The 14,733-nt window shown below is 44.4% G+C and overlaps 1 protein-coding gene across 1 annotated transcript in view; it reads right to left on the bottom strand.

The window, feature by feature from the left end:
* PREX2 (phosphatidylinositol-3,4,5-trisphosphate dependent Rac exchange factor 2) overlaps positions 1–14,733 on the bottom strand; it is a 1,276,790-nt gene that overhangs the window by 492,140 nt on the left and 769,917 nt on the right. The window contains exon 25 of the mRNA XM_078687188.1: positions 3,201–3,423. Coding sequence (XP_078543314.1) covers positions 3,201–3,423 — 223 coding nt within the window. The remainder of the gene's footprint in view (positions 1–3,200; positions 3,424–14,733) is intronic.

Here is a 14,733-nt window from a genome sequence, read left to right on the forward strand (position 1 = left end):
TGTATAGCACCGCTGTATTTGGTGCCGTAAGCAAAATGACATGTTGCCATGTGTGTGCTACCTTTCATCTAATTATGGCACCTTTTGTGAAGCTGTTACAACCTGGGGGTTCTCTTGAGGCATGCAGTAGCGGCCCTTAAGGCAGCGACCCGTAGTGCCCTTCATGTAGCACTGAACTCCTTAGATCACCTTTAAGCGCTGAGTTGACGTTACTCATCCAATTCTTTTCCATGTCCGCAGTTTCTGTCCCCTGCTGATGGTGAAATCCAGCCCATTTTTAGTCAACCGAGTTATCCGTTGGTGTAAACCCAGCAGCGCTCCAGCTGCCTCTAGGCACTAGTCGTCACACCCCAAGAAGCTGCCAGGAACACATGGATATTTCTCGCACATCATCTTCCAATTAGCCATGTATTGGTGAATAACAGCGTGCAGCTGCGCGAATGCATGAATGCATCTACCTTCATTCATTCATTCATCCAATCCACTGTCCATGTTTCCAGCTACCCCTCTTTTCACCTACCCACAAATCTATCCAGACTCACATGTTAAGTGTGTAGAGCAGTTTTTCCTGTCTTCTATGCGTGCTGACAGTTGGATACGAGGGGAAGCAGGTAGGGGCTATGGCTGGGATGTGAGAGTCAGAGGGCTCGGATCAGCAGAGCCCAGGCGCGTGGCCTCAGGGTGCCAGCCCCGCAGAGGTCAGGCTGTGGGTTCAGTGTGGCAGCCCAGCAGAGCCCAGGGGTGTGGGTTCAGGGTGCCAGCCCAGGAGTTTGGGCTCAGGGTATCACTGTCAGCCCAGCAGCATGCAGGGCCAGAAGTGTGGGTTCAGGGAGCTTTATTTGCCCTGGCCATCTCGCTCCTGTGGTATTCAGACTCCCGCAGGAGCAAGCGCTCTGATTGCCTGCCAGTAACATCAGAAAAATATTACTGCCAGCCATTTCAGGACTCTGAGACTTAGTCCCCTGTCCTGAAGTTAAAAAAATTGAAGTAATAAAAGGGGGCAGGGTAGTGATACCCACACCCCACTGGCCCCAAGGGGGGGACCCAGAGGGACACCCCATCAGGCCAAAAATAAATATAATTGGCAAATCGGTAGCTCGCCCCAGGGCCAAAACTTTTCAAAGTGGGGAAGAGGGCCACGGGCCCCCTGCCTGCGGGCAGCACTCTCAGCTGGCAGGCATTTAAATGTCCAGACAGCCTGGCAGTGCCCCCACTGGCACTGGACCCCGGGCCTCCCCAGGCTGTGCGCGTGTGGAGCTGGCTAGCAACCCCATCGCTGGGCTGACACCCCGAGCTCACCACGCTCCTGAGCTATGTTGGGCTGACACCCTGACCCCACACTCCTGGTCCTTGACTTTGCTGACACCCTGAACCCACACTTCTGGCCCTGAGCTCTGCTGGGCTGGAACCCTAAACTCACACCCCTGGACTCTGCTGGGCTGACACCCGGAACCCACACACCTGGGCTGACACCCTGAGAATCTCTTGAGCCTATTGCGGACCCAACCGTCCACAAATACAATAATTTTTTAACCAAAATTTCTCAAAAACGACTGAACGTTTATACACCAAATCACAAAAAGCACAACCTGCAGATCAAGATCTAGCTTCCTGCCAAATTTGGTATTATTCCGTTCAGCAGTTTTTGCTGTAGCCTTTTTAAAGAAGTCTATGGAAAATGCATGACTGTTTTGCCTTTTGGGACAGCCACCGCTTGACGGACCACCCAAAACTTTCCATACACAAATAAGTGAAAAAGTAGCACCTTTTTGTAATGATTCATGGTGATTCGTCAACGGGGGCAAAAAAAGAGGATTATACAACTGAGCATCAGGGAATTCTCATCAACAGATGAAAAGCACAAGTTAGCGACCACTTGGAATTGGTTAAAAAAAGAAGCATTGCATGTGGTAGTGTACAGATGACATTCCAGGAACACACCAGAGAAGCTCAGCATCTGGCTAGCTGACTGGGGCAAAGGTGCTTAAGTAATGCATGGGAAACTTGGTATTGGTCAACAGTAGTAAGAGATAGAGTAACCGCAACATAAAAGGAAAGAGAACATATAAATGTTCATCAGGAACTGGAAATTGGTCCGTTTGACACTGAGTGATAGGCATTGAGATACAGATTCAAGGAAATGTGCCTCACAAGTGGGGCAAGTGGGGGAGAGGAAGACAAACATGCAGTAGCTCTGTGGAACTCAGCTTCTAGGTATCTGTGTGGGGAAACTGAAACTACAAAATGACTTTATAAACTAAACATTTAGATTAAAGGCATGTATCTGTAAATAAGAAAAGAGGGATAGGAAATTGAAATTAAGATTACTCAACTATACATTTACAATTGTATGTACCTGGCTCTGTCACAGTAGCTAATTCCCTTGATTGACTATTTTCCTCTTGTGATGAGGATTTATCTGTACGTCACTAAGTAACTAGGTCACTACAAAACAAACTTTACTGATGTGATGGCCTATCATAGGTTATACTAGATTGCGGAAATCTTCTGATTTAAAGCAATATTTAGGTCAGGATCCCTTCCGTGTTAATCCACCAAATAAAATGATGTTGAATCATACTGCACCAGTGCCTAGCTATGTTCCATAATGGTCTGATTTGAGTCTGATTTTCAAGATATCTTCATGACACATGTATTCAGCTAAAATTGAAGTAGTTTGCATAGTCAGTGATTAGCATGGCATTTGTTGCATTGCTCTTACTGTACTAGCACACCATTGAACACTTCTACATTGGAGTTTATTGAAATTACACCTACTTTTGATGTTCACGTTTAATAATGGCTGGATTCTATGACAGGTTTATTTTAGCTATTAAAAATGGTGTAATCTAAATATCTTTTCACAAACATTTTCGAGAAAACTTTCAAACGTCAGCTAGGAATCATAAATACCACTTGTGCAGCACAATATTGTCCCAGAGCAATTACATTACATTTTACAAATATTGGCAAAAATGCATAAAACTTCAAGAAAAGAAGACTTTGGTAAGATGGCACCTGGTTTGCGAAAAGTGACTCAACCATGTCATATTTCCTCGTATGTGTACTATATGTGGTGGTGGAAGAGCATGTCATGCATTTGATGAGTTGCTGACTAGCACCATTTTATTAATGGGTTGCCATAATTATTCATAAGGTAACATCATCCTACTGTGATTCATAAGGTAACATCAGCCTACCGTGCTCAGCAGCTTTGTGTTCTTTGTCCTGTGAAGCATGTTTCCTGTTGTCCAGCTGAACACCGAAGGCACTACCCAGTGAAGTTGAGGTCTTCGGGTACGAGACTTCCATCACATTGATATGGCAGTTGGTTGGACAAAAGTCACTGCTATGAAGTGGGGAGATCTTCGATTTTGCTTGTTTAAATGTGGGCCAAGCTCTATTTTTCAACACTCGAGAAAACTGGTATGGGAAAAATAACAGGTTCTTATATTTAAGATATTTTTGATTCACAGGGCTATATAGTTTCATATAGCATGACCAATTTTATGGAGCCCTGGTAGTAATCTCATACATGCCACCTTGGCAAAAAAATCACCCATCTTCCCCAGACTATTGCCTTTTTGTACTGCTGGTGCTCACTGGCTTCACATGCCATATACATAAAAATATTCATGTTTATTGTCTTTGTTGCGTTTCCGAACACAAAATCATTACTTCATATGCACTGTTCTCACATGCTTGGCTCTTGGGCCATTGATTGATACATCATGTTATAAATCTAGCGTGCAGCAATTTTCCTGCTGGCACTAACTTATAACTGTATGTCTGTCCTTCTTCGACATGCTTTTACGGGAACTATAATTATAATTATTTCTAGTGGTAGAACAGAATGTGTAGTACAGTCAATCAATCAATCAGGGGAATTATAAGCGTGCTACCCATCTGTGAGGGTCTCAAGGCACTGGGGGGGGGGGGGTATGCAGTTCCGGTCAGTCGAAGAGCCAGGTTTTGAGGGTCTTCCTGATAGATGTGCAGGGTGGGAGCATGCCTGATGATGATCGGTAGCTCGTTTCAGGTTTTTGGTCGATGTAAAAGATGGTTCATACGCCCGCTCTTGCTCTGCGGTTGCACAGGGGTTCGGAAAAGTCGGTGGATCGGAGTTTCCTCTTGGGTGTGTGAAAGCAGATTCTGTTGTTGAGGTATTGGGGTCCAGTGTTGTGGAGGCATTTGTAGGTGTTTGTGAGTATCTTGAAGGTTACTCTTTTCTTTTTCTCATCAGGGTGCCAGTGGAGGTTGCGCAGGTGCTGGGTGATGTTTCATTGTTATAAGATGCCGAGCCTTGCTGCGGTGTTCTGTACGGTTTGGAGTTTGCGGAGTAGAGACTTGTTGATCACGGCATAGAGTGCATTTCAGAAGTCCAGTCTGCTGGTTATGAGTGCGTGGGTGACGGTCTTTCTTGATTTGGGGGGATCCTTTAGAAGGTCTTTTGGAGGATGCAGAGGGTGTTGTAGCAGATGGAGGTGACGGCGTTGACCTGTCGGGTTATGGAGAGGGAGGGGATGCATATGAAACTGAGATTTCAGACATGGTCCATGGGGGTGGGGGGACTGCTGAGTTTGGTGGGCCACCAGGAGTCCCATGGAGAGGGGGAGGGTGTCTCCTCCGAGTTGAGCTTCAGGTAGCTATTGCTCATCCAGAATGTGACGTCTTTCATTCCTTCCTGGAAGTGGAGTCTGGTGGTGACTGGGTCCTTGGTGAGGGAGAGGATGAGCTGGGTGACATCAGCGTAGGATACTATGCTGAGTCTGTGCTGTCTAACGATGGTGACAAGGGAGGCCATGTAGATGTTGAAGAGCGTGGGGGCTGAACGACGATCCTTGGGGTACTCCGCAGTTGATTTTCGTGGGTTCGGAGAGGAAAGGAGGAAGTCTCTTTCTTTGGTTTCATCCGGCGAATGGAGCCATTCAAGGGCGGTTCTCTGAATGCTGGCTTTGTGGAGTCTGCTGGTAAGTGTGCGGTGGGAGACGGTGTTGGAGGTCTAGTAGGCTCAGGGCTGTGGTGTGTCCTTAGTTGAGGAGGGTGCGGATGTCGTCTGTGGCGGCGAGTAGAGTGGTTTCTGTGCTGTGGTTGATGCGGAATCCGGATTGGGAGAGGGCGGGATGGAGTTTTATTCAATGAATTTCTTTAGCTGGATGTTGACGGTCTTCTATGTGGCTTGGTCCACGAAAGTGAGGAGGGAGATGGGTCTGTAGTTTTTTAGGTCTGTGGGGTCTGCTGAAGGCTTCTTAAGAAGGGTTCTTACTTCTGTGCGTTTCCAGCCGTCAGGAAAGATGCCAGTTTCGAAGGTGGTGTTGATGGTGCGTTTTAGTTCTGGAGCGATGGCGGCTCTGTGGTAGATGTGCGGGGGGCAGGGGTCCGTGGGGGCTCTTGAGTGGATGCCTTTCGTGGTCGTTGCGGTGTCTTCGGTAGTGATTGGGGTCCAGGATGATATGGTGGGATGGCTGGCGTTGCTGGAGTAGGGAGTGGTTTCTGAGTTAGGTGGCTGGCTGTTGAAGTTGTCGTAGAGACCCTTGATCTTCAGGTGGAAGTAGGAGCCAAGCTTGTTGCAGAGGTCATGCTCTGGGGTGATGTCTGTGGTTTCGCTGGGGGGTTTGGTGAATTCCTGGATGATGCTGAATAGTTCCTTCGAGTTGGCGAGGATCTTGGTCTGGATGAAGGTCCTTTTGGTGGATCTGATGTGTTGGTGGTATTCTGTCACAGTGTTCTTGTAGGTGGTGCGGTCTTCTGAGGATTTACTGTTTCTCCAGTTCTCCTCGAGGCGTCTGCAGGCCCACCTGGATTCTTGGAGGTCGGCGGTGAACCAAGTGGCCTTCCTGGGGGGCTGCCTGTCCGGGTTACGTATGGGTGTGAGCTCGTGTGCACAGTTGGAGATCTATCTGTGGAGTTCTTTGGCTGTGAGGTTGGCGTCTGTGGAGGTGGTGGGGGCATTGCGGTTGAGGGTGGAGTTGAGCTGTTCCTCTGTGATCTTGTTCCAGTTTCTTTGTGGAGGGCGGGTGTAGGCTTTGCACCATTGGTTTGTCGACGTGGAAGTGTACGCAGTGGTGGTCCGTCTATGGGGGTTGCATGGTGTGGCTGAAGTGGATGTTGGTACCTCCTGCGAAGATGGGGTCAAGGGTGTGTCCTGCCTTGTGGGTGGGGTGGTGACGAGTTGTTTCAGTCCGAGGTTGGCGAGGTTGTCCAGGAGGGTGGCGGAGTTGGGGTCGCTGAGGTTGTCAAGGTGGAAGTTGAGGTCTCTGATGAGTATGTAGTCCGTGGAGGTGATGGTGTGGGGGTGATGAGGTCAGCGATGGAGTTGGAGAACGCCGTTCGAGGTCCAGGAGGTCTGTAGCCGAGGGTGCCTTTCAGGTTCGTTCTGGGGCTGGTCTGGATCTGGAGGTGTTTGGTGGTGGGTGGACTGTTGCTCGAGCTGGAGGTCGTGAGTCAGAGGGAGTTCTTGTGTGCGATGCCAAGTCCCCTTCTGGGCAGTCCTTCCTCTCGATCTTGTATCTGTCGGGGATGGTGGGGGCAATGTCCAGGGAAGGGATGTATGACGTAACAATGCATACTTTTACAACGCCTACCTTTACAACACGGTTTTTACAACGCATACCATTACAACGCATAATGCTTTTAGGCGCTGGATAGTGAATAGTTTAATTTACTATTCCAACTCCAGTCCCCGTGGATAGTAGGGAAGGTTATTGGATAGTAAATTAACCTATTCCCTATCCTAGAGCGCCCCCCAGAGCAATGCGTTGTAATAGTTTGCGTTGTAAAAGTTACGTTGTAATGGTAGGTCGTTGTAAAAGTTTTGTTGTAAAGGTTGTTTACCCCAGGGAAGAGGTGAGTTGATCCAGGTTTCTGTGAAGAAGCCGACGTCTGGTGCGAGGGTGTCGAGGAGGTCCCAGATCTCTACAGGATGTCTGCACATGGAACGCATGCTGAGGAGGATGCATCTCAGGGCTCCAGAGGTGTTGGTGTTCGGTGTTTGGGCAGTGGTCGTGGGTGTGTAGATGGTTGTGAAGGTCTGGTGATAGTGGCAGTAGGAGAACTGGCCATGGGTGATGCTCGGTGTGGACAGCTGGCACTTGTTCCTTCCTGGGTTGAATGCGAGGAGGGTCCCTGGGTCATAGCGGTGGAAGGTCGGAGATCCAGGGTCTCTGGCGCTGGCCACGGTCGGGACACAGATGGGCGCAACAGGCATGCCTTTGGTGCATAGCGGCCGCTATTAAATAGGGAAGGGGGAGGGAGGTGCAGCTGGGAGGTGGGAATCGGCAGCGGGGAGGGGTCGCAGGGGCAGCTGTGGGAAGGGAGCAAGAACGGGTGGAGATACTGGAGCTGAAAAACAATAACAGGACAGGCACCAAATAAAGGGCAACAGTGACACAGGTAAAAAAAGCAGACAGACACAGCAAGGCACAACGCGGTGGCTCAAACCCCTACCTGCACCAGGCACTGCACAGTCAGAAGAGAAATGTGCACGAGGTTCTTTACACTCCCACAATTCTCCATTGCATTTCATTTTACAGCAAAAGTGTTATATCTTTATTTCTTAACCTTTTCTTATTCAGTCTGCTCATCGTTATATCATATGTATTAGTGTCTCGATTGATTTACCCTGATTGTGCTAATTTACTTGTCAACTGCATTTCATACATGTTCTTCCATATATGTACTACATTAGATGTACTCTTCAAGTAAGGGTTGTGTGTTTTCATGACCAATGATAAATGAGCACATCTTAGGCATCTTTGATGGCTACTAGATAGTGGATTTCACAACAGTTTTGTATTCAAATGAATCACATTTTAATAAAACTCTGATTAGAGGTAGTCCAACTCTCTTCTCTCACTCAGACACCACAGGGCATATTAACAAGGTGGCACTATAAAATAATCACCGCTTTTGTGGCCTTTTTCGGCCGAAAAGCGGCGATAATTAAATCGCCTTATTAGCAAAGACACGCTATCGCGTGTTTAGCTGACTTAGCGCCCATTTCCAGCAAGCCTAACTTTGCATCGCTAATGAGATGCAAAGTAGGCGTGGCTGTGAAACCAACCAGGGAAAATATTGCGAAGGCAGCTTCGCGATATTAACAAGGAAGGATATTGATTATTTAAATCGTGTTAAGTATGCCTTAACGCAGGAATTTAACATCTGTTAAATTCCTGACTAAGGCATACTTAACAAGGGGGATGGATTCTGTGGCAAGACCACAGGCCCTATCATCTAGGATAGTGCCGTTTTCCACCATGGAAAACGGCGATATCCACACTATCTCTGGAATTTTTACCCCTCGGCGATGCTCGTTATTGATAATGCGCTAACCGGGCGATAAATTCCAGAAATAGCCGGCGCTAAATATGCACTTTGCGATATTTATCGCCGGCCCTTGTTAATATGCTCTCAAATGTGGTCACTCTCTGAGATTGTGGTCTTGATTCCTTCCGCCAAGCACCCTAATGGATTAGATTTTGAGTGGCACAGTGGAATCTCTTTAAAATAATTTAACACATACAACGTCTGCATCATTTACTACAATTTGGATGAATAAACCTGAAGAAAAGTTGATTTATTTCAGTACTTACCAACTAAAATTCAACTATATTATTTGATATAAAATCCAGTAACACCCTTTTCCTAGAAGTGTCAGGTGAAGCACTTAAAATGTTATCTTACGTGGGGAAATATCTAGTACTCTCCACATTATCTCTTCCCACACACTGAGATTTCTAATCTAGCTCACTGAGCTCAAGTGTCTCTTCTTATAAGCTTTGAGATTACATGTGTTTGCATATGGCCTCAGGGTTATCACTTGAAAATCTGCTTCTCCATATGTAGACCTGTACAATTTATACCATGTTAACGCCACAGCAATTATTGCATAAAGTATGATAATGAAGAGGAACAATATTAATGAGAAAAAGCACTGTTCATGCAACAGAAAACATCATGGTCCCAATGCACAAAGGACATAAAGGCACAGACGTTCATTTACCCCATGATTAATGCAATTGCTTCCTGTGTAATGTAGAGCTATTCGCGGAGGGAAGGTATCACACATTTACATAATGATGTATCATTGCAGATCTTTCACTACTACTGTGAACGTATCTTTTTAAAACAATAATTCCATCTGTCGAGACCAGGTGTGAGACCGACAAGAGTCCATTCATGGAAATGGCATTCCGAGAGCCCAAAAAACATAAACCACAGCACAGACTAAATACAGAGATGGAAATTGCACAAAGCTGCAATGTCAACATGTGGTACAACAAACCCGTCATTTATATGTAATCCACACATCATTAAAATATCACATCTAACAATTACTATAGCGAATGCTCTGACAAGAACAGTAAGATAGCTCATGACCTGAATTCACGTGCAGTGTGTCTCATACTAATGTTTTTCACTTAGAAGGTGTAAAAGCAGCATGACACCACTGCAGTTGTACAAAAGTGTCCTGACTAGGCATAATTGCTATGGCTTTGTTGAAGAGACAGAGAAGAGGCGAAAGAGCATCCAGGCCAAGGGTCCACTATGATGAAGTAATACCAAGCTATTGCTTTCCAGCATAAGTGATTCTTGATGTGGTCAAGGATTTAGAGGGCACACCAACATCACCAACTTCCTTCATTCATGCAGTCCCTGTCCATGCCAATGTGCATGCTGCACACCATGTTGTGGGCATAACAAAGGACATCTCTCAGGACAGTCTGATGGAGCAGATTTCACCTGGAGTCAGGCATTGTTTTATTTTTGTGCTTCACACAGACTGCATTTAAATTGCCACGCACATTTTGGTGCAAGATAAAAACCTGGCACATGAAAAACATGAAAGTGAGGCCAATTCAGTCTGAAATGCTTGTGCTGAATTAACATGTGTTTTTTGTAGTGTAGAGAAAAGTGGCCTTTTTAGCTTTGAAGATTAATAGAATGTGTTTCTCTCTTCCCAGCTCCACCCTTGCAATCTAAATTCACTATTTCTGTCTTAAAAGACTTTGACTTGTTGCATATTTGGATAAACATTTTCAGTTTATAACACCTCTTTTTATAATGTGTGTGAATTAACAAATGCACCAACCACTATACATAGAGCTAAATGCTTTTTTGCATGAAAAGCTATCTAAAACACTAAAGCATGTTGCTGTGTGCGCTGTATTAACTGAGTGTGCTGTATTAACTATGTGTGCTTTTAAATTTTACACTAAAGCATAAAAATGCTATGTTGCATATTGCACATTAATTTTGCATGTTGTCATAAATAATAGAAAAGCTGCTTGACACTAATAGCTTGGCTAGGTAAACATGTATAAGGGGTATTAATATGAGGGAGGGAAACATAATGGGCTGATTTACATGAAATTAATATTCTCTTTGTGTTTGCTTTGTTTTTGGGCCTAAGAAAAAATGTCTGCCTGTGAATCCAGCAAGGCTATGGCTTGCATTAAAAGAGAAGAGAGCATGCGCAGACACCAGCTTGACTCAAACTGCGGAAGAAGTCAAGGCCATCTTGATCTTTGTACATTCTTGTGATTGTGCCAATGTACCAGTTAGTTAAAATATCCGTCCTACTGCGCTGTGAAAGGAAGGAAGAGAATTAGAATGAAACATTTTTCCTAGTAAATGTTGCAAACGTTTATAAATGTATTAAATCATTTGCGCTTCTTTTGTTAAAACTGGTATAGTCAAGTTTTTAGAATGAGTCAGGGTAGTGAGAACTCATGCTATTGTGGGTGACCAATCACGTACAGGTTTTCCTGAAGGTGCAACATGTTTGTGTAGACTGCCAAGAATTAGAGTATAAATAATGACCTCTCTGGAGGCAGGGTTGGCTTTTTGCTCATAGGGCTTCTTGCTCATTTTGGCTTAGGCTTTGCTTCATTCACATGGGTTAGGTACGAGATCGTCACGGGTGCAGCCTTGGGCGTCCGAGGAGAGTCAGGTGGGGGGTTCCCTGGTGATTTTTTCCAAAGTCATTGCACGTCATATTTTGGCACTGCAGGTCACATTCCTTTGAGGCCTGTAAGGGCGGGCTGTCTCACTCCTTGTTTGCTTTTTTGATACAGAGATGAATAGAGCAGCAACAGATAGAAAGGCTTTTTAGATTTAGATGCTAAACTTTAAGTTTATGCTTTGACTAAATAATTAGGCCTAAAAATATTTGACTTATGCATTTATTTCTCTTAATGGGAGATTTTTGCCAACTATTTAATTATTGATTAGCTTTGCAAGACTATTTTTCTTAGAAACTCTATAAGAGTTTTGACTGAAATTTTGCGCCACATTTTCTTTCCTACATGTAATGCCTATATGCAGACTGTAATGTGGTCTGTTTTAATGCTATTTTTCCTGTTTTCCAAATTCTGTAACCTGATTGATATTTTACTAATAAATAAAGGGTCAGAGAAAAATTAACTTTTGACTAGAAAATAAAACCCTTTAAACTCTCTTTATTGGCTTGAATAATAATTGCATTTTTTACTGTTCAGGTTTATTTAAAGCCTCCTGAAGGTAATACATGGTGTGAAGGGCCCAACACCTTTTTCAGCGGTAAATTAGAGGTAGCATGAGGGTTTTACATTGAGAAATTACCAGAAGAAATTACCGCTCCATCAAGTCTGTCCTATTGACTGCACTGGTGCCGCCTTGAATCAACATTCTTGTGAAGAAATACATCACCATATCATGGTCTGTGCAGGACATGCAACATAAAGAACAATATGTCTCTGCTGCTGTACATTTCCCATGTGGGAATGATGCACTGTGTTGCACATGTTACACTAGAGCCACCTCGAATCATTCAATATCTGTTGTGCAACGTTCACTGTTTACACTAAATCAGTGAGCAATTTCCTCAGGGAAACACTGGGAAAATACATCTTAGGGTCCCGAGTTGTTCCCCCAGGATATATCTGGGATGTATGGGCAAGTCTGGCCTACCGTTGTGTATCTGAGAAAAGATTTCAAGAGTACAGACTTTATTGGACCACTCATAATTCCCATCTCTGCGCAAAGAAGGATTTGCTAGGGGTTTGGACTTTTCCCAGCAGATCACAATAAGGGCCAGATGTGCAACTATGCAGTGTACTTCACAGTCTTATTACAGAGTGTAGAAAGGGTTTAAGGAACCCTCTCGATCTCTCTTTCGCCGAGCCTCCTCAGCTTTGACCTTGTTGCTATAAACACTGATCAGGAATGCAACACAATCTGATAAGGAAGCAACTATGCTTCTATTAGGTCATACCAATCCAATGAGTTCATTAGGTGGCAAGTCTACTTTCCGATCAACTATTTGAAGAACTACAAATGTTTGTTAAAATACCAGTATTTAAAATTACTACACAGCATACATTTCCAAAGCAACTCATACACCATAGTATTAAGCAACAACACTGTTTAATTCTAATGACACTATTGCTAATATGTTAGTAATTCCGTATGTGGTGAGGAAGATGCAGCAAGTTTATATGACCCTCATCCTAGTGGCAACAACTTGGGCCAGACAAACCTGGTACACCATGCTGCTGGAGATGGTGGTCAGTCTACGCGAGAAGCCACCAATCAGCCTAACCTCCTCATTCAGCAACAGGGCCTACTCAAATACCAAGATCTCAGGCAGATCAACTTAGCAACCTGGACCTGAGATCCTAGTGCTCGAATACCTTAAACTTCCAGGGGAGTGTATGCTAATCCTGCCAGAGGCATGCAAGCCCACTACTCACAGCTGTTAAACATCCTAGTGGGAGAGATTCATCTCCTGCTGCACATCTAAAAACAGACATCAGAAGATTTCTGTGCAGGACATTGGTATCTTCTGTATTTATATAGAGCAGGCATAGCAGGATTACATATAGCTGATGTCGCAGAATACATGCAGAAAGGAGAACACTCATCCCTCTTAAGGATCCCTGTCATGAAGGCCTTCATGGAGGGTCTCAAAAGAGTTATACCTCCCAGAATGCTCCCTGTCCGAAAGTAAAATTTAAATGTAGTCCTCACTCGGTGCATGTGCCCAACTTTTGAGCCACTCCATTCATGTGAACTGCAGTTTCTTTCCTGGAAAGTAGCATTCTTTGTGGCAATTACTTCCCTCGAACACATTAGTGAGTTACAAGCTCTAATTATAGAGGAAAGTAATTTAGATTCATAAAGACAGCGTAGGACAAATGCCAAATTTCTGCCTAAAATGGTCTTACCCTTTAACAGCAACCAAACCACTAATCTGCCCACCTTTTTCCTACAGCCAGATTCTGCAGAGGAAATGGCTTTACATGCATTTGACATCAAAAGAGCAATCATGTATATTATCGACAGGCCCAATTCCTTTCAAACTCAAAACAGCTCTTTCAGTCCATTTTCCAAATCGCATGTGGGACACTTCATCTTGAATCCAGGATTTGCAAGATGGATTGTTCAAAACTTGCGATGCCACAGCCAAGCGCATGCTACCTGTGCACTCCACACTTGATGTGCAAGAAAGCTGCCACTATGGATTTCCTAGGTACCACACCTACAGCAGATATACAAAAGGGTGCTCCCGGTTACACACATTAATTAAGCACTACTGTGTGGACGCCCATGTTCATTAGCAGGCTTCAGTTGGCCAAATTGTATAACATTATTTCAAACATCTGCATCATGCGCTAGCTAGCCTCCTCTTGGAAGAAACTGCTTTACAGTCTGTGCAAAGCATGTGTATCTACAGCCACCCATGCTATAAACGAAAAACGCTACCCTGTATCCATCTGTCACGTGCAGTGCTGTAAATTCCCAAGCTGTTATCCTCCTCTACAGAAGCAAACAATGATCATAAATGTTCTTTTAATTTCTAATATATTATTTAACCATCCAAAATACGCAGAACACCATAGACTTTTCTATGACAATGCACTTTACTCCACTTATATGACTCACTCTATGATCGGAAAACAATGAGGTGGAGTCTGTGTCCTGATGCAAAGTGTACTAAGGGAGGAGTCACACGAGATCTTGTGACTCACACTTCTTTGAAGACAAACAAGGAACAAATGTCCAAGCCCAACACTAGCTGCCATGAGTATGCAAAGCATGTGTACCTACAGCCACACATGCTACAAACATGTTTCTTCCTGTTGTTCTTATAACTGGACTTCATATGTACCTGCTGCTCTCTCTTTTAGAGCATGGTACATGAACAGGTCACCAGGAGGAACTTTGGGTGGTAAGTGTTTATCTCCTCAGGTAAGGAGTCAGCTCTATATACCCTGCCATATATATATTCTCTGGTGGTAGTAGCACTTTACATGGGTATCTGAGTGTTTTCCTCACAATATGTGTATTCATTTAATTGCCCTGCAAGTTATCCTGCTGGCTCATGGTGTATATATTCTTCTGCCATTTGTCCTGAGTCTTCCCTTTTCTTTTACTCCCTGATTTATGATGTATCTTATAAGAGCTGAGTATGTTATCAAACATTTGGATTGAGGCTGTAACATCAGACTGCAGGCATTGCTTACTCTTTGTGGCATTCAGACAATGGTCTTCTTAAGTATCAATGATGATTTGCAATGGCCATTGTATTTCTGTAAAGTGTCCCTGAAGTGCTGAATGTTCTACATCCGTGGATGGTCTTCTTCTCTCTCAGTGTTGTTGCAAATTATTATTCTCCCGCAGAGTATCATCTGTGCTCCCAAACTGAATCTAAAGATTGCATCTTTGGTGCTAGGGCATTGTTGGCTTACACTC

The sequence above is a fragment of the Lissotriton helveticus genome, chromosome 4_1 (assembly GCF_964261635.1).
Source record: "Lissotriton helveticus chromosome 4_1, aLisHel1.1, whole genome shotgun sequence".
NCBI classification, from domain to species: Eukaryota; Metazoa; Chordata; class Amphibia; order Caudata; family Salamandridae; genus Lissotriton; species Lissotriton helveticus.